Source organism: Lutra lutra, chromosome 6 (genome assembly GCF_902655055.1).
Source record: "Lutra lutra chromosome 6, mLutLut1.2, whole genome shotgun sequence".
NCBI lineage: Eukaryota > Metazoa > Chordata > Mammalia > Carnivora > Mustelidae > Lutra > Lutra lutra.
In genome coordinates this window covers 113417068-113437809 of record NC_062283.1, presented here as the reverse complement: position 1 = coordinate 113437809, position 20742 = coordinate 113417068, and the positions used below count along the sequence as shown (strand labels likewise).

At 34.9% G+C, this 20742-nt stretch overlaps 1 protein-coding gene across 1 annotated transcript in view; it reads left to right on the top strand.

Annotated features, from left to right (window-relative positions):
- MAP3K7 (mitogen-activated protein kinase kinase kinase 7) overlaps window positions 1-20742 on the top strand; it is a 76639-nt gene that overhangs the window by 30090 nt on the left and 25807 nt on the right. The window contains 6 exon segments of the mRNA XM_047733596.1: window positions 2129-2257; window positions 4023-4153; window positions 5936-6017; window positions 8737-8867; window positions 9546-9675; window positions 13426-13506. Coding sequence (XP_047589552.1) covers window positions 2129-2257; window positions 4023-4153; window positions 5936-6017; window positions 8737-8867; window positions 9546-9675; window positions 13426-13506 — 684 coding nt within the window.

Below are 20742 nucleotides of genomic sequence, written 5' to 3'. Positions count from 1 at the left end.
ACAGGAACCTAACCCTGATTGCCCCCATGAGCAAATGACTCAGCTTTCACTAGTCCAGTCTTCACAGAAACTTTATAGAACATAAACACCAAGAATAACAAGAATCAGTTGTACTTTGTATTGATTTCCTAGCAATTAAAAACTGACAGTCTAAATTATTAGCATGCCTTAAAAGGATTGCAAGTAATTTGGTGGAAATATGATACCGAGAAAGACTAGTAAAGGATGAGATGTTTAATTTCTTTTACATCTCTGTATCTCACTCAAGTTCTAAAAGAATGATCCATAAATTTCATAATACCTTTCTGTATGAAAACATCAAGTTATCTTTTAAATGAGAAAAGTTGAACTGAAGGTGTGTGATTTGTGTGTTAGAAAGTATGTCCATTAAATTCAGATATGTTCAGTAATCAGATTCTGATTATGGCTTCTTTTATTTTCGATGAATTTAAAGTTTTTTTGTTTCTTTGTTTTTAGCCACCTGAGAGAAAGAGAAATTTGCCATGCTGTTGGTCTCTTGAGTGGAACTGTTTTGCCATAAAATTCAGTTAAAAAGTGAATGAACCAGCAGACGTTAAATTGTACAAAATTTAATAGTGCTTCCTGGGTTTTTTTGTTTGTTTTTTTTTTTTAAGATTTTATTTATTTATTTGACAGAGAGAGAGATCACAAGCAGGCAGGGAGGCAGGCAGAGAGAGGAGGAAGCAGGCTCTCTGCAGAGCAGAGAGCCCGATGCGGGGCTCGATCCCAGGACGCTGGGATCATGACCTGAGCCGAAGGCAGAGGCTTTAACCCACTGAGCCACCCAGGCGCCCCCTGTTTTTAAGTTCATATATAGAATACATTGATTTAAAACTATTCAATTTTTTTAAAGATTTTATTTATTTGTTTGATAAGAGGGAGTGGCAAGCAGAGGGAGAGGGAGAATCAGGCTCTCCATGGAGCAGGGAGCCCTATGTGGGGCTCGATTCCAGGACCATGGGATTGTGACCTGAGCTAAAGGTAGACGCTTAACTGACTGAGCCACATAGGCACCCCTGAAACAATTCATTTAAAATGCTTTTCTGTGAGTTAAAATCACATAGTATTACTGTAATGTGAAGAGCAAAAAGACTTATTTATACCAGAAGCCAGAAATAATTCAGAGTAATAAAAGTTCATACTGTAAGGCTATAGTGATTTCTTCATTTCTGAAAGATGTCAGTCCCTATTACCCAAATTAGATTTTAATATTTTAGTGCTTACAGTATACTTCTTAGTGCATGTGTGGTACTATAGTCATTCTTACATGGATTTTAGGGGTTTGGGGAGTTTTTTTGCTGTTTAGTTTGCTAATTGGCCCAATTTAATGATCCTATAAATTTTGCAGCATAATCTGTCAGTTGGTTATAATCATTCTGATAAATTTGTTATCCATCATTTTCACTGCTTACAACTTTAAAGTTTGCAAATTAAGAATTTTTGTCTTGCCAGATATTGAAAAGAAAGTTTTATCATTTAATTAGAAATTTCTTCTGCTGTGATAATAGAGTAATGAATGGGGGAGGAAAATTTAAGAATGAAATTAAATTCTTAAAATGAAAGAAAGGAGGGGTGTCTGGGTGGCTCAGTGGGTTAAAGCCTCTGCCTTCAGCTCAGGTCATGATCCCAGGGTCCTGGAATCGAGCCCCGAATCGGGCTTTCTGCTCGGCAGGGAGCCTGCTTCCCTTCCTCTCTCTCTGCCTGCCTCTCTGCCTACTTGTGATCTCTTTCTATCAAATAAATAAATAAAATCTTTTAAAAAAAAATGAAGGAAGGGAAAGTACAAATGTCTTATACTCTGCCTCACAGAAAGTGAAAGTCTGAATAAATAAAAGACAAATCCTGTGGCTCTCCATGAAAAGGTAGAAAATGACCACCTTTCTAAAGTGGGTTTTTTTAGTGCATCATTAATATTCAGTTCATAAATAAATGTTTTGTTGCAGAGACTTAAGTTACTTAAGAAATTAAGAAAGAGTAATTTCTCAGCTATACATGCAGCATCCTCCTGTTTTTGTACATAGTGCTCATTCTTAAAAATTTATGAAAGCAGTTGTTCCTGTAAGTCATGTGGAAAAGAGTCTTGAAATTATACCACCTTTTTCTCTAGGTAGCAATTACAGTGAAAAATGTGATGTCTTCAGCTGGGGTATTATCCTTTGGGAAGTGATAACACGTCGGAAACCCTTTGATGAGATTGGTGGCCCAGCTTTCCGTATCATGTGGGCTGTTCATAACGGTTCGTAAAAGGAAATTTTTCTTTTATATATTTTGTATATTTTCTGTCTGGACAATTGTATCTACCCCAGAGAAGACCATTTATCTCTAACATTAAAATGTTCCGTTCTTTGTTACCAGAATACTTTGCTGTCATCAGTCTCCTACCCTCCTCCTCACCCCCAGAATCAGGTAGGGCAGTACTGAGAGTGGTCCTGTCCTTTACCCAAGGCTGAGGAGGTCTGCTGATCCTGCTAATTAAGGAAAGGCCATCAGTAGACAGCCAGAGCCAACTACCTAGGTTGGCTTTCTCTAGGGGATAGAGAAGCTTCAGATTGGACTCTGTGGAGAAAATAAAACTTAAAAATAAATAAATAAAATCTTTTTCAAGGTTAGGGTAATTGAGGAGGTATAGCCTTTTCTCCTGAGGGAGCAAAGAATAATATAAGAATTGTTACTTCAGCTATTCATAAAGGCAAAACACAAAGTTTTGCTTCACATATGCTTTCTTTTTATCTTCTCATTCATCCTTATAAGGGGAGTATGTTATTGCTTCATTTAACAGTTATACGATTTTACAGAAACCAAGTCTTAGAGAGGGAAAGGAAGTTACTCAGGGTCATTAGATTAGTAAAGTATTGCTGGGATTCCCATCCAGATCTTTCTGATTCCCAGTGTACCTATTTTTAGCTTACATTGACTTATGAACTCAGTGTCCTTTATCCCTCCTGCTTTTTTTAGACATGTAGTTGTGATGTTTCTAACCACTGAGGATATTAGAATATATGTTCTTCATTAATCAAGTTATTTTACATGATTTGGGAAAATAAACTCTTCATGGAGGGAAATTGCTTAACCTTTTTTATTTTTATATCATTCTCTATTATTTAATTTCTGTCAATTGGTTATAATCATTCTGATTATTTAAATTTTATTGGCATTTTAGTACGCTATTCCACAGATCATAAAAATACCTGCCTAACTACGTCATTCATAGACTTGTCAAACAGTACCATCATATGAGTAATCCTAAGTGTTCTTTTTAGTTTCCTGTACTGTCTTTCATTTTACCACCTTTAATGTCATTGTAGAGAATGCTGGAGCATTGACTAAGACAATGTGTTTTGTTTTTCTATTAATTGTCAGTAAATAATTGACTGTTGGGGAAGTACAGAATAAAAGAACTAACTTGTTAGTTGGTAAAATTACAAGGATTTCATTATATTTGAGGCTCTTTTTCAGTTAGGGACCTTTCTGTTAATCTTGGTAATTACACAAAAGTTGACAGTTTTCAGTTGGTGAAGAGATGGATTCACAGCAGCCAGAAAGGTCTGCCACCACAAAAGAGTCATTTAGAGATCAGTGAGTATAACACCATAGTTGATGACTTTTCTGTTATGGAAGGTGATTTTTCAAACACATTTGAAATTTTTATAGTGAATCTGAAGACCTACCTAGTTCAAGTAAGATTACCTCAAAGCACCCATTAAGCCATTATTACTTGTTAAAAGAACAATGTTTAGAACAAATGAGATACTATTTCTCAGTCTTACTCCTACTGTACTGCATATAAAAATTTTAATTTAACTTTGGGAAAGGTGTACCTTCCCCTTTATGAAAATATAATGTAAACCTAATAGACAAAAAAAAGTAATTTTATTATTCCAAAATAAATCTTAAATTATAAGATCTATAAAATAAATACTGTATTGGGAGTACATATAAAAAGCTTACACCATTCTTTGGGTAAATCCATTCTTTCCCCCCCTTCTAATTTTCAATTATAGGTACTCGACCACCACTGATCAAAAATTTACCTAAGCCCATTGAGAGCCTGATGACTCGTTGTTGGTCTAAAGATCCTTCTCAGCGCCCTTCAATGGAGGAAATTGTGAAAATAATGACTCACTTGATGCGGGTATAATCCTTCTTTTGAGGGGCTTTGGATTTAGGGGAATTTGGTATATATACTGAGTTTGGGATTTTAAAGTGAAAAGACATATTGCTGTTTTCTGCTTTATACTTTCCTGTATTGTCCAAGTTAGAATGGGCATTTATTACTGATACAATTTTGGGGGAAAAATCTAGTTCTTTGTAATGGAAGGATAGCTTAACTAGATTTCTGAACTTGCTTTTTCCTCCTGCTTAATTTAGTGAACAAATGTGTTTGTTTGGGGGCCTGTTTCCTCATCTGTAATCTGAGAAGCTAAATTAGATGTCTTTATACAGGACTTGGGTATTTTCTTACTCTAATACTTGACAAACTAAATTTGAAATTTTCTTGATATAGATCTTCATCAAGCAGTCATTTATGCAAGGCAATAGAATGGTTGTATTCCCAGACACATGTATTTCATGATTTTTACCTTTTGGTGTTTAATTACATATTTTTAGCTTTTCTTGTACCATTAAAAAGTTAAACATCTAGGATTTAATAGAAATTTTTAATTTAGAAGAATCCTTTCAAATGATTATCAAAATTTCTTAGTCTATAATAAGCAGACACTTGGAATTATTTGAATAATTTTAGGCCTCTAGTTTTTGGTACATTAACAAAATCTCCCAGGTGGTACTTTGACTTTAAAAGTTCACATACTTATGAAAGTGTCTGAATTTTAGAACAGTAGAATAATTTTGCTCGGTAGAAGAACCTTTCAGTCTCCTTAAATGTAGACTTCCTAGATGGCCAAAGATTTGTTTATTCTACTGAAAATGATTTAGGCAAACCAAGCTTGAACTAACTTGATTAAAGTTTAACCCATCATATGTGGGTAGGTACCAGCTATATGTAGAATTTTAGGCCCTAAAGATGTGCTCATAAGAAAACAACTTAGTTTTCATAGTGAGATACCTTAAAACATTGGGATATATAAATTGTTCAGATTGTAATTGTACTTATATCTGCTTTGTCTGATTTGAAAAGAACACTTTTCTTTTTTTCCCTGAATTCTAGGGTTGTTTTTTTTTTTTTACGATTGTATTTATTTATTTGACAGAGATCACAAGTAGGCAGAGAGGTGGGGGGAAGCAGGCTCCCTGCTGAGCAGAGATTCCCCATGCAGGGCTCGATCCCAGGACCCTGAGATCATGACCCGAGCCAAAGACAGAGGCTTTAACCCACTGAGCCACCCAGGCGCCCCCTGAATTTTAATTTTTGACAAGCAAAATTTCCAATATTGTATCTCCATTTTATAGAGGAACAGCCATAATCTGTCTTTGATATTCAAAATATTCTAATTATTCTCTGACATACCAAACTCAGTTGTCAGACTGACAATAATTTTAACAATTTGAAAGTTTGTATCAGTGCTATGAGAACATAAATACATTTTACCTAAGTACGAGGAATAATACTATTATATTTGGTATGTTCCTCTAGAAAAATATAGCTGTTTTCTTGAGGAGTATCTAGGCTCTGTGTAAAATAGATACTAAAGTACATACACAGCATTGATCACAGTTGAAATTTAAAAGAGTAGCACATTATCATCATCTTTGCAAGTTCACAAACTTAAGGCATTATACTGAGTTTAGACCTCTATAAATTCAGTATATGTTGTAGGGTAAATAAAGCACCATCTCCGCTACTTTCACATCCCAGGACAAGGAAATAATTAATGTGTATTCTTCGAGTTAATTCTTACAGTATTTATTTTGTATTAAATAAATTTTAAATTTTGATTTACTTTTTCATATATAGTACTTTCCAGGAGCAGATGAGCCATTACAGTACCCTTGTCAGTATTCAGATGAAGGACAGAGCAACTCTGCCACCAGTACAGGTAAATGGATAGATTGGAAGAGTAATAACTTAATTTTTTTTTGTCTCTGTTCCCATGAAATTATAATCAAGAGGCAATGGATGATGTCTCCATTTGCATTTTAATTTCTTCATTTCATATGATTGACTGCAATTTGGATTTCCAGGTGCATCATTCTTCAGGAAGGTACCCAGATTAAAGAGTTACTAAAGTCTTGCTTCCAAGTCTTAGAATTCTTGTATAGTTAAATATAAAAAGATAGTATATTATATTGCTGGGATGTCATTCTTTATTTGAAAAATAATCATTTTTACACAGATATGGGTAAATATCTGTGTATTTACCCATACACAGGTATGGGTACAAATATTAGAAATCATTGTAAATTTTTAAAACTGCATATTTTTTTATCATGAACACTCTTCTTTTTGGTCTTTATAGAAGAGTCTATAGAAACTTATTTTTAGTTCAAAGTTCCTTAGTTTTCTAAATACAGAGTAGTAGTGGGATCTGTAGTTTGTGATCATCAGAAGAGACAGTAGAAATAAGTCTCTAACTTAGAAAAACTGCTTTTCAAAATATATGGCATTTTAAGCACTCATTAATTTAATTACAACTAAAAGATACATGTGTATATGTACACATATATTTATCCTGTACTTAAAATTTTATTTTTACTGAAAAATAAGTTTGCTGTTTCCTTCACCTCAAAAATAATTACGTTTATTTTAAGCTGGTTTAATAGTTTTTCCCAAATTCTATTTTTACTAAAAATCTTTAAGTTGCTCTGAATTCTAAAGTGAACTTCTCTAAAATTCCTTTATTTGTTTCTACCACCACCTCCAAACTCTGTCCCTGTTTAAGTACTGTGACCTTCAGGCCTTTGATCCTTCCATCTTTTCACTGAGCCACAGTTCTCTTAGATCCTTCCTTTTATCCTCCCTTCACTTAATTCCAGATAGTTATTATAATTTCTTGTCTTAGGCTTGTTTGACTAAACCACCAATGGTTCGGTCTGACACTCAGCTTGCCGTTGCCTGTAACTGTGCAACTGAATGTGGCTGGAGACAACATGTGTTTACTGTCTTCAAATGCTTTAGTGATAGAGTGATGCTGGACGGTTGTACTGTAGTTTAGTCTGTCTCCTCTTGCCTACGTGACTTAATTTTACACTTTAGCCTCTCTCCTCAAACTTTAAATACCTCCTCTTCACTCCTCATTTTTAGCTGATCCTATTTACCTATTTCTTTGAAAAATTGGAATGATCAGAAGATAGCTCCCAGAGGCTCCCCTACTACATCTGCCCACCTACCTACGTATTTGTGCCCATCTAGTCTACGTTCTTTTTGTTACTGTGGCTGAGCTCTCCATGCTCCTCACCAGAGGCAAGCTTGTCTACTTGTGCACTATATCCCATCTGCTCTTTGCAGGAGTTCTTCCCTCAGTCTCTTGCATCACCAGCCTTTCTACTGGAATCATTCCCAGGGCATATATAGTCTGTATTTGCATCCTCTTAGCTTCTCTCTTCCTCTTTCTCTATTGCCCAGTCTGTTGAGGCTTTTATTATACCACTACTCCAGAATTGCTCTTGTCAAGGTCACCATTTGTCTCCACATGACTAAATTGAAATGATTTTCAGTTCTCATCATTTTTTTTAAGATTTATTTATTTCAGAGGGAGGGAGGGAGGAAGTGCATCCATAAGCGTGGGGGAAAGGCAGAGGGAGACAGGGAGAGAATGTTAAGCAGACTCCCTGAGGAGCACAGAGCCTGACTTGTGGCTTCATCTCATGACCCTGACATGAACCAAAACCGAGAGTTGGATGCTAAACCAACTGCGCCACCCAAGCACCCCCAGTTCTCATCTTTTTTGGCTTTCAGCAACGTTTGACACAGTTCATTACTTTCTCCTTATATGTAGCACTTTCTTTAGTTGGTCTCTTGGATATCATACTAGCCTGGATTTCCATCTTCTATCTCTGGCCACTTTCTCTGATAGTTTCCTTTGCTGGTAATTTTACCTTCCCAACCTATTCATGTCAGCATGCCTAGGGCTCAGTCATTAATATTCTTTTGCTTATCTCTCTATACTCATTTCCTCAGTAGTCTCATCCAATATTACAGCTCTGTATACCATCTATTTGCTGATATTTTCTTCCCTCCCTGACCTGAACCTCATACTCCTATATCCAACTCCTTACTTGATACCTAATAGGAACTCAGTTGTTAAGCATCTGCCTTTGGCTCAGGTCATGATCCCGGGGTCCTGGGATCCAGCCCCATGTTGGGCTCCCTGCTAGGCGGGAAGCCTGCTTCTCCCTCTTCCACTCTGCCTGCTTGTGTTCCCTCTCTCGCTGTTTTTCTCTCTGTCCAAATATATACAAATCTTTAATAGGAACTCAAACTTATCATTTTCCAAAAACTAAGTTCCTGACATTCCCCTCAAACTTACTTCTCCCGTTGTCTTCCCAACTTTGATTAATGGCTGCTCTGATTTACTAGCTGAGGCTAAGAACCTTATAGTCATCCTTGATTTTTAGAAGACTAAGCATTTTGGTTCCCTTTTTGTGTTATCCTTAAAATTCATTTAAAATGGGTTTGGATCTCTTCATTGGCTTGAAAAGTCTTATTTTGTTTCTGTTCATGTCTTGTTAGTTTAGAAAAGAGTTAAGTTACATATTATTGAATGAAGCCTCTGTATTATTCCCAACCTGTAGTCATAAATATTTCTACTTTCCTAGGCTCATTCATGGACATCGCTTCTACAAATACCAGTAATAAAAGTGACACTAATATGGAGCAAGTTCCTGCCACAAATGATACTATTAAACGCTTAGAATCAAAATTGTTGAAAAATCAGGCAAAGCAACAGGTTTGTTTTGTTACTAAAAGTAAAATTATGTGATGACCTTACTAGTAGTCATAACTTTATACTAACTGAAATTTTTTGTTACCTTCCATTATACTAATGCTGAATCTTGTTCCTGAAGCAGACAGATAAGAATAGAGACATAAAATGAGATTCTCCAACCATTTATCACTGATCAAATTATTTTCCCTTCTGATGTTTGCTGCCTTTGCCAGCAGTGCAGCTCCCTGCCTGTGATGTTCCCTAACTTTAATGGTTGATGATTAAAAATATAAAAATGCTAAAAAAAAAAAAAAAAAGTAAAATGCTTATTTCTTGGTTCTACTACCCAGTTAAAGGATTTGCCCTAAGTCTGTCGTTTCATATTGTCCAGATATATTTTTGCTGTTATTGATTTAAAAGTATTTTAAGTGATTCATTCATCTTACCTGCGGCATTTAGGTTAACTAATAATTGTAGCCTTTAACTCCCAACTCCAGTGACTACCCTTTCCTAAAGGCCCCTTCTGGAGCTTGCTGTCCCTTACCCCTGCAGCTTCCTCTCCCTTAAAACTTCCCTTTTCTTTCAGAACAGAACAGAATCCATTAAGGATCTCAGGTGATATCTTTCTCATCCTAGGCTGCCCAGGATTTTTCAATTTAAAGAGCTTCAGTAATTCAAATTGACCTATAATTTTAACAGAGTGAATCGGGACGTTTAAGCTTGGGAGCTTCCCGTGGGAGCAGCGTGGAAAGCTTGCCCCCAACCTCCGAGGGCAAGAGGATGAGTGCTGACATGTCTGAAATAGAAGCCAGGATTGCTGCAACCACAGGTAAAAAGGAGATAAAAATCTGAAGAGGAGTAGAAAGAGTAGTTTTAATTGTTTCAGTAGTGGGAGTATTGGTTTTTTTGTGTCATAAAATTTTTTAAAGCAGGAAATAGGCTTACAAGATACTTTCTAAGCTTCTAGCGGATAATTTATATGTTTTTCTCCAGTTCCAAATAAAGCAGATATGACTTGTAAAATTATTTGGATCATAAAAATATATTTTATCAAATGTAATTCTTTCAGCTCGAACATGAACTGAAAATTTAAGTGGAAAATTGAAATTTTGCCAAAACCAGAATGTTTTAGAGGATTTTTAGTGATTCTACTAGAATTTGTGCTGACTTCAAATAATAGCAAATACTTTGTTTTGAAATTAGTAGAAAAATGTACTCTAGATCCAAATATGATTTGGCCTTACTATCTGCACCTCTTCCTTCCAGTAGCAAAAATAGCTAAGTTGGGTGTAGCTAATTCTTTTAATTGCTATATAAAAGATCGTGGTAATTTTATTCAATCTTGGAAAAGCTAGCATTTAAATTACATTTTTTCAATTCTTAAAAGGATTAATTACAAAAGCATTGGCTAGCACAAAAACAATTACAGTTGACCCTTGAACATCGTCCAGGTTCGGGGGATCAACCCGCCATGCATTTGAAAATCCACATGTAGGGTGCCTGCCTGGGTGACTCAGTCATTTGAGTGTCTGACAGAGAGCCTACTTGAGCTTCTCACTCTTCCTCTCTCACCCCTCTCCCCTGGCTCATGCTGTCTCCCTACATAAATAAATCAATCAAACCTAATAAAATTAAATAAATAAATAAATGAAAATCCAGGGGTACCTGGGTGACTCAGTTAAGTGTCTGACTTCAGCTCAGGTCATGATCTGAGGATCAGGGGGTCGAGCCCCGTGTCAGGGAAGAGACTCTAAGTGAAGAGCCGCTTTTCCCTCTCCCTTTGCTCCCCACCCCCTCATGCTCTCACTCTCACTCAAATAAATAAAATCATTTAAAAAAAAAAAGGGGGGGGGGGAAGGAAAGGAAAGAAAATTCACATGTAACTTTCGACTCTCCCAGAACTTAACTACTAATATTGACCTGAAGCCTTACCAGTAACAAATAGTAAACACATTTTGTATATTATATGTATTTTCTACTGTATTCTTACAGTAAAGTAAACTAGAGAAAAGAACATGTTATTAAGAATATTGTAAGGAGGGGCGCCTGGGTGGCTCAGTGGGTTAAGCCGCTGCCTTCGGCTCAGGTCATGATCTCAGGGTCCTGGGATCGAGTCCCGCATCGGGTTCTCTGCTCCGCAGAGATCCTGCTTCCCTCTCTCTCTCTGCCTGCCTCTCCATCTACTTGTGATCTCTCTCTGTCAAATAAATAAATAAAATCTTTAAAAAAAAAAAAAAGAATATTGTAAGGAAAATAGGGGCACCGGGGTGTCTCAGTTGGTTGGGTGGGCATCTGCCTTTGGCCCGGGTTATGATTCCAGGGTCCAGGGATCGAGCCCCACATCTGGCTCCCTCTCCCTCTGCTGCTTCCCCTGCTTGTACTCTTTCTCTCTCTGTCAAATAAATAAATAAAATCTTAAAAAAAGAAAAAGAATATTGTAAGGAAAATACATTTATAATACTATACGATATTTTTTTAATCACATATAATTGGACCCACGCAATTGAAACCCATATTGTTCAAGGGTCAATTGTATATGTTTTATTACCTGAGTGAACTTGTAACCTTCTTTCTAACCAGGTTTCAGCTTAGTAATGCTGGCTTAATTTGTTTTCTTTCAGTTCTTCCAGGGGTAGAGGGAAGCTAATTATAAAAGTAAATACATTTCTTTTATGGGAAATGTGGAAATGGAAACAAACAACTAAAAAAACAGTTTTCCATAATTGTCCCACTAAGAAATAAACACTTAACAGTTTTGTGTATTTACCTCTGGTCTTTTAACCATATATGTGTGTACATGTGTATTTTCATGTATCATGTATTTTCATATACATTTTTTAATTTAGCTAACCAGGTTGGTTTGTTTGTTTTTTTAGGTCTTTTTTCTCATTCATTCGTTTTGTTTTGTTTCCTAAATAGAATATTCTCCCTTTTTTGTGGAGCTCTTTTCAGAAAGAAGTTTTCCAGAGGACCAACATACTGTACTTGTCTTCATCTAATAATGAACACTGATTGTATCAGCATTAGAATCAGCTAGCTATAACAGAATATTCAGAATAACAGTGTCTTGAACACATAAACTTTTTTTCACACATAAAGAAATTTGAAGGTAGGCTCTAGGATCATTAGGTACCTGAGCTCATCTGTCTCTGGCTCACAGTCCTATTGTGTGGCTTCCATCCTCAAGGTTACTTTGTGCTCCAGAATAGCTGTCATAATCACCAGTCATCACATCCACAGTCCAGGCAGCAAGAAAGGAAAATTAGGGAAAGGCCAAAGAGTCGATGCCCAGGCTCTTTCAAGGATCTTTACCAGAAGTTCCCCTTAACAACTTCCATATAGATGCCTTCGGCTATAGTAATATGGTCAAATGGCTACTCCTGGCTGCAAGGGAAAAAAGGATCTGTGATCTTTTATCTGGGAACACTGCTACCCTGAGTAAAGTCAGGGTTCTATTGCTAAGAAGGAGGGAAGAATAGAGATTGGCAGGGGACTGGCAGTCTTGGCCACACAGAAGATCTTTATAAATGATCAAGTTGAATGAAGCTCACCAGCCACTAGCAAGCCTTCCTGGTCTCTGAATCGCAGGTGTTTTTCTGTGGGGTGAGGGCATCTCAGTGTAGTGGCAGATGAATAGTGCACACAGTGATAGATCTTCACACTTGGGGAACCTTTTCACTTGAAGGATATCATTCAAGTTAGAACTGCTAAATAATGATTGCTATTCTAAAAAAAGAAGTGGTGTTATAACGGTTTTTATATCTTTGCTAGTGTCAATTTTCTAGTCAGGCACTGGTTTATAATTATTCCTTACAGAAGTGATATTTCACTAGGTTAAAAACAACCATATTTAAATTATCCTACCCTCTCTAAATATAGAACAGATGCTGTTAAACATCACTGAATTTTATATAGTTCAGATTTTTTATGATTGTCTTACTTTGAAAAACTCATACTCTCCAGCTTTTAATACTGTTCACATTTAATGGAAATGCACCTTGAACTTTGGAAAGTACAGTAAATATTCAGTTTAATAGAAGTATATGTAAATATTTATTTACAAAAGCATAAACATTTCACACTTCAATTCAGTAATTACATTTAATCACAAATTTTACTTTATAGCACACTTCAAGAAACATCTGATTTGAACATATATTCCTGTGTTTGTGTGATTAAAACAAATATGGCAGCTTATTTCTTTTTAACTCCTCTCTCCCTTCCCACTTTCATCCTAGCCCTCCCGTCGCTTATCAGTGATTTCACTTAGGTAGTTTGTTTCTGTGAACATGTTTGAAATTTAGCTTTGTTATTACCCTGCAGCTTTGTCTCTGTCCTTTTTGTTTTCTTTACTGCTAATAAAACTAGTATGTGAAACATCTTTATTGATAGTTTGTTTCTCCTAAATCATGCCTTTTCTAAGCATGGATAAAAAAGTTAGATAGTTCTGCATGCCATTCTGCATGAAGTATTATTAACATAACTATTTGAAAAGTATTCTGGTTTTGTAGTTAATCATTTTCCGTGTTACTGTTTGTGGTTGTTTGCATGTATACTGTATATATATATGTTTTTGCAGCCTATTCCAAGCCTAAACGGGGCCACCGTAAAACTGCTTCATTTGGCAACATTCTGGATGTCCCTGAGATCGTCATATCAGGTATCATAGACCAACTCAGGTGGTCTAATAGCTGTGGGACCGAAATAATGAGCCCTGGTACTTATAAAATGCTTCTTGCTCCAATTCGTCTAGGACATAAAAATAGATACCTTGCATGCAGTGACTAGGAAGACAGATTGAAAACTATACATTTATATATACTGAAGCAGACTTGACAGGACACCTTAAATCTCCAAAAAGGAGGGTAGTAAACCTTTTCCCAGAAGGGAGAACACTAGCCTAGAATTTTACCAGCTTGCTTGCTGCTTTTAAATGAGCAGATGAGCTGAACCAAGACTTTTTTTGCACCCAGCAGAAAGAGGAAACAACTATTTAAAAATATTTGTTGTCCCTTGGCTCCTTTTCTTCCTTATTTTCTACTTTTCGGGTTCCTTCTAGGCTTCCTATCCAAGCCTCTTTCTGTTGGTAGCAATTGAAATTTGAAGTTAAGAAAAAAGAATTGCTAAATTCCATTTTGCCTTAACCTAGAAGATAGAAACAAAGTAAAACCAAATGAGATTTGCTGCATGGTATCCTGCCAAAGAATCATGGTCAATTCTGATTCTTATATGCTATCAAGAGAATCTTCTTGCAAATTTCATGTTTTTATACCTAACTCACACATGGTACTTCAGCATCTCAAATTGGTAAATTGCTTTTATTTGTTACGGTAATAATTTCATAGATGAATCTAAATCACCATATTTGACAAAAACTTAAATGGCATATGTTACCTTCATTATTGGTTAATATATGTCATCAGAATTATCATTTATTTCTCCATCTGCTTTGGGTTTTCCTCCACCTCTTCCCTAAAAAGAAATACACAATTTTCCCCACACACATTCATGGGTATGATTTGGGTAAATTCCTCAGCACTCTATACACTGTAATTGTGCTTTTAGCATAGTATTGTATCAAAGTTGAAAACCTAGAGGTCATTTTCTCCTCTAGTAAAATGAAAACAAAATAGAGACCATGTCTTTGTTACTTACTACTGATGGTATCAGCAGTTATCTGACACAGTGCCTCACACATAGTGTTTAATAAGTATGTGCCTATTAAATAAACAAACTGTTATTGACCTCCCATGGCTAGGAACTAGGATACATATAAAATCTGTATAAGTTATAAATATGGATAAAACATAAATAATACAATTCTTAGGCATTTTGTCTGTATAAAACCATTTTATATTAAAGTAATTTTTATTCTTTCAAAGTGCTTTATTCTGTAACACCATCACTATTGCTGTTCAGAAAAAAGAATTAACCCATTTCTTACATAGTAATTTCATTTATTGAGTCATGGCCTGCTTGCAGAATTAACAGAGTACTTAAGATCATTTTACCTCTGTACTGAAAGGTACAGCATTTAAGGGAATAATATTTTGACTAAAGAAGTGGGAACACAAATATGCATACTGTTAAGTTGTGATTACTTTAAATTTTTGAGTGAATCAGTAGAATTTAGAATTTGGCAGTATAATCTTAAGCCATGTCTTATGAGTAGCATTAAGAACACATACACACACATGCATTGAATGATATAGCCAGTACTGTACAAAGTAATGAGGGAGAAAAAAGAGAAAGAATAGTCTTACTGGTTCTCAACCACGATGAATTTGCCCTCCAGGGGATATTTGGCAACATCTGGAAACATTTTTGGTTGTCACAAGTGGCAGGTGCATATATGGTGAGCAGGACCCTGGGACACTGCTGAACATCCTACAGTGTACCAGATAATCTTCCAAAAGCCAAGAATTACTGAGCCTAAAATGTCAACAGTGCCAATGCTGAGAAACTGCTTCGATACTCTTGTGTGGCCTGTAAAGTAGTTTAGAGTACACCATCCTAATTGACCTCTACAACAGTCTTATAAGTGGGTTACCAGATTAAATTACAGCTCTTTCAGGAGTGAGGAACTCAGATCTAATGGGTTTTGAGTGGTTTTCCCAGAGGCAAATAGCCAGATCCCAACCTAGATCTGACTCCAAATCACATCCATTTTCTCCTCTTTTGTTTGAGTCAGAGAAGACAGTAATTCTGCCTTGCTCCTGTTGTGTTCACATTAAAGAGAACTCTTTGGCCAGCAGACCCTTTTTTGACACTGAGTCCTTGTTGGGAGTCAGGAAACCTTAAGTCTGCTCTTAATTGCCAGAGCAACAATGCTGTTCAAATACAGATGGTATTCAGTAACACATTTTATTAAATATTCTTGGTGACTCCCCCCCCCAGATAATCCAAACATTAATCAGTTTTGCTTTCTTTAATAAAAGAATACAAGCACTGAAATTAATAACAGTTGGACATAAAAGCCAGAAATTAATGTGTTCTTAAGTTGTATTTTTAAATTAAATTAAATATAAAAATATAACCCATGCTTTGGGAATATTTCAAATGTCTTACATGGCCATTTTAATTTATAAAGGAAGATGATCCTTAATTCCCAAAATTTCTTTGTACCTTCTAGAATTTTTTTCCTGAAAGTCCATTTCCCACAAGCTCTTGTTGTCAAAACTTCTTGCTATATCCAAACAGGTATTCCTGAATACTGGATCCCATTTGTAAGCATTTTTTTAAAATATAGCTTTTTTTTTATCTTATCTGTTATGAATTAGTATTTTGAATAGTACTGTCCATTGCCCAAGTGTAATATACTGAGTCTAATGTACTTCTTAGAATGAGCTGCATCTTTTAATAAGAGTGTTCTTTTGAGCATCACGAAAACTTTCATGTGTACTTTTGGCAATGTACAAATACATCTTTTTGAAAGTGTGTCATGCTTGAACTTTTTTACATGTACCAAGTTTTTAAAATTGTAAAGTACACACTGTTACTCTAAAGAGTTTTTTAAAAAAAATACATTTTTATAGTAACTGAAATGCCTAGTCAGAGGTGAACAAATTCAAGTCTTGTTTTTTTGCTTGCTCTTCAGCACTGTTTGTATTCTGCCATCCTTCAAGCAATCTGTGGCTTACAATAACTTTCATTAATGTGATAGTCACTTGGGTCATGCAAAAATAGATCTTTAATACCTCAGGAGTTCCTATGGATTAAGCTACACAATTTTTATACTTTTCTACATTGACCCGGCTCTGAAGAAGTGTTGGCGATGTTTGTTGCAGATGACTCCCTTCTACTTTTCTCTATAAGCCACAGAGAGTGGCTATAGATCAATCTGGCTTTTTATTACCAAGTGACACATAGTTAAGAGCAGATTGCCAGTCGAGTATGACATTTTGCTAATTCTTCATTTGTGGAGAGTGCCCTGCAAAATAACAGTGTTCTACCTAAGCAAAGTAAATATAAGTATAGAAGTGTCTTGCCAGGATTTAAACTGACCTACCATTTTCTGATCTATTTGTTTATTGAACATTATAAACTATAAATTGAAATGAATTTTGAGAAAAAGAAATAGACTTTCTTAAATGTTTTCCACTAATACTTGGAAGTTTTAAAAGCGTAATCAATTCTCCCTTTTAGCCAGTTCATTTTCATTTGTTTTACTTTTATTTGAGGAAAAGATGAATGAGTAGATTATTATTAGATTGCTTTAAATTTACTTATTTTTTCCTCTAAGATCTTAATAAAAATGTGAATTTTTGTTTATTTGGTTCTTCTATTTGGATTTTCTTGACTTTCCCACATTTTTTTGTGTCCAGGCTTCCAAGGTTCTATTTTTTCCCCCATCTTCATCTCAGATACTCAAATGAAACAGGCATTATGAATTATGAAGTTATATAATACATTTTGATAATATTTACTAGTATTAGAATACCTCATTTATATTTCTTTCAAAAATCCAGGTGTCAAAGATCACCAGGTAAAATGTCAAAAAAAAAAAGTTAACAGGAGCAACAGTCTTTTCCCATTTAAAGCATGGATAAGACACTAGGTAGTTAATACAAATTTTGTTCCTGGCTTTAGTTCAGTAATTGAAAAAAAATCAGCAGTTCTGCTCTGGAGGCCTTGTGTGAATAATTATAGCATTTAAGGAAATCAACTGCAGTAATAAAGCATTTTGAAATCCACTGAAAAGATACTATCAAATACATACATATATACTGCCTTCGAAAGATTTCACTGAAGCATTAGTCTTCTGTAGTTCCTTACTTTTTAATATGAAACCCCTTACACACAGTTTATACCAGATTGATTACTATCCTAAGATGATATATATTTCCAAATATTGCAAAAGTAAATTTTTCCAAATACTGATATTATATGACTACCATAGTTATAGTATATATACATCTTTTAAAAAGTAACCTACTAAGTTTATAGGATATTTATGTTTAAACAGTTTTTATGCTGTTATACTCAGTAGTACTGAATTTCTTAGGTTAGACTAAATTATAATTCTTGCGTTCACGTAAAACACTTGAAAATTCTCATTTATTCCATAGATTAAAAATTGCTTTAATGTGCTTCTGTTTGAAAACCTTGAACAGTGGTGCTTTAGTGTACCTTTGATAAGGCTAAAATAATGGTGCATAGCATTTTAGAATCATAGAGTGCTTTAACAGAGGTGATTTTTCTGTCTTACATGCAGTGCTTAAAGATATAATAAATAGTAAAGATTGAATGTGCAGATATTTCTTAGTCAGTTGTGTAAAATGTTTTTGCCTAGGTCCCTGAAGAACCTGAATTTAATTGATATTTTTTGTTTGTAATACTGTTCTTAAAGCTGAAAGGAACTTCAGGTGTCCTTATGATTTCAACTACATTTAGACATCTTAACTGAGAAAAGTTTAATGAATATTTGCTTTTAATATGCCAGACATCTTTAGCTCTGTATTAGTTGTTTTCATGAGTATAATGAACAGTTAAATAGAATAAGTAGAATAAGGGAGAGTCCAAGCATATTTAACAAAAATAAATGGATAGTTGAGTTTCTCATACTTAAGTCTTTTCCTCCTTCAGAAGTTTCAGAGATCTTAGATAATAGGCAAACAGATTGGCCTGGTGGGGATGGGGAGTGGAGGGGTGGGGGAGGGTAGTGCAGTGAGGGCTTTGTACAATCCTGGACAGCTGGACGCTGCGATACTGTTCAGAGGCACTTGGGCACTGTTTTGCTTTCTCCCCTCAGGACAAGAATATACCTTATAATACTATATTTGGTTCAAGAACCAGTAGATCCTGTTCATAAACATTACTTTAACTCTAAGTACATCAATTGTTGGTGTAGTTTTTCCACCCAAATAGTGCAGTGCTGGTGTGAAGAGACAGTGAGGCAAAAAGTGTAGATCTGGCAGGTTCCTACCTTGGACACATAGTGTCATTAGCAGCTGGAAACCTTTGAATTTGGGACTCTGCAGCCAAGGAGAGCTATGCTAAAATATTTCTGCTTCTGTTGTGTATAGCCACCTCACCTTCAATAAAATTCTGTAAATGTGGCTAATTAAAAAGGAAGTTAATCTAACCAACATTAAAGAGAACATTTAGTAGTCTTTACATATTGTAGCCTATCAAGATAACATTTTGTAATCGAAAAACTAATAAAACTAGTTTGTTAGAAAGTAAAATACCACTAATAATTACTTCCCTTTGGTAGGAGGAAAAAAACACCCACCGTGAGGGGCCTTCTAAGGAATGAGGCAGAACTTATTAAAATAAAAGAATATGAAATTTGTGGCAGCCTAAATGAGAACATACATTTTTAAATTGCATGATTTAATGTGAAGCAGTGATATAACACAACAGTGTATAGTGCCTGTACAAATTTTTTAATTTTATATATTTTACACATGAAGACACAATTTTAATATTTTGCTATTAAAATTTATACCATTCAGTATTTAATCAAAAATTCTAATATTAAAATATTTTAATGAATATGTAATATTCATTAATAGTTTATATTTGTTATTTATATAATTATTAATATTGTTTTAATATTTTAATATTCAAAACTTATGAATCTCAGAATTTCCAACATTTGTCAAGAGATGTCTCCAGGAAAATGTAGTGTTGATTTTGACATAAAAAGAATATTAAAGAAGTTTGGAAAATAGAAAAATAAGAATAATTAAGGTAAAGAAAATAATGAGCTTACTTAAACCAATAAGAAAAGCCACAGGAGTGTCTAGAAAGGGTTCTGTTCAAATACCAGTTCAGTAAATGAGTTGTACTTCAAAGAGAAGCTTTTTGAAGAGATGTATTCTGTTTTTGTGACATTAATTGTAAAAACAACTGAATTGACAAAGTTGCTGTTTCAACCACACTTTCTTTTTGGGGGGAAAAGGGGTATGTGGGGGCATTATGATGGGCTAGGGATATAGTTTATTCCTTTTGTTGCTCTTACTTAGAGAAATTGTTCTAAAAAAATACCACTTGTTCCCTGTGGTAAGTCCTAAAAGTTCCAGAATTTATTATAAAATGAAATACTCAGGACATCATTTGCAGGTTTCAGATTCCTTATTCAGGCATCTGTGGACATCATACTGACCCTCAATTCTACTTTTTTCATTTATACTATCATGTGTAATATAGGTATGCACATATCAAAGAACCATGAAAAAATATAGAATGAGTTTCTAAATTAGTTTTTAATTGCAAAAAAAAAGTTCAGACTCCAGCTAAATTTACTGAGAACACAACCCAGTAATTTTCTTTTGCAATAATAGTTTTACTTTTTTTTACATTCACATTTCCAAATTATAACTTAAAACTTAATATTGGAGCAACAAGTATTTGTTGATTACAGTACTTTTTTGCTTTGTCTAAACTTTGCCAGATGGTTTCTGCATTGGTTATGCTAATTAAAATGCATTGCCTAATATGCTTGCTTTGACTCATTTTGTAGCTTGAAGATTTCTCATTTTATGGCATTCGTTAACTGTGTCCACCTCTTATTTACCCTACTTCCTTAAAAATTTTTATTCCCCTTCCTTCTACCCTACTTAGATTTGAGTTTGTTTTTGTTGTTATTGCAGTAGTGATGTAATGATTTTTAGAGACATGTGCTGGGTGGTTCCCCAGATTCACAAATGTTGCTAATCTGAAAAGAGAATTCCAGACACGTTTTTATAAGCCTGTCTCATCTCAGCTAATTTTAGAATGATTGTGTTGAATGAAGTGTGCCTAAAATTGCTTATTAGTCATGGTGGTAGGGATCTTTTTGTCCTCAGGAAACAGGGAGAGTTAAAAACTTTCACAACAGTATCTTAGTGTGCCTGATTCAACAGATGTGCTGTTATTTGTGTTATTTTAATTTGTATCCAAAAGTTGGAAC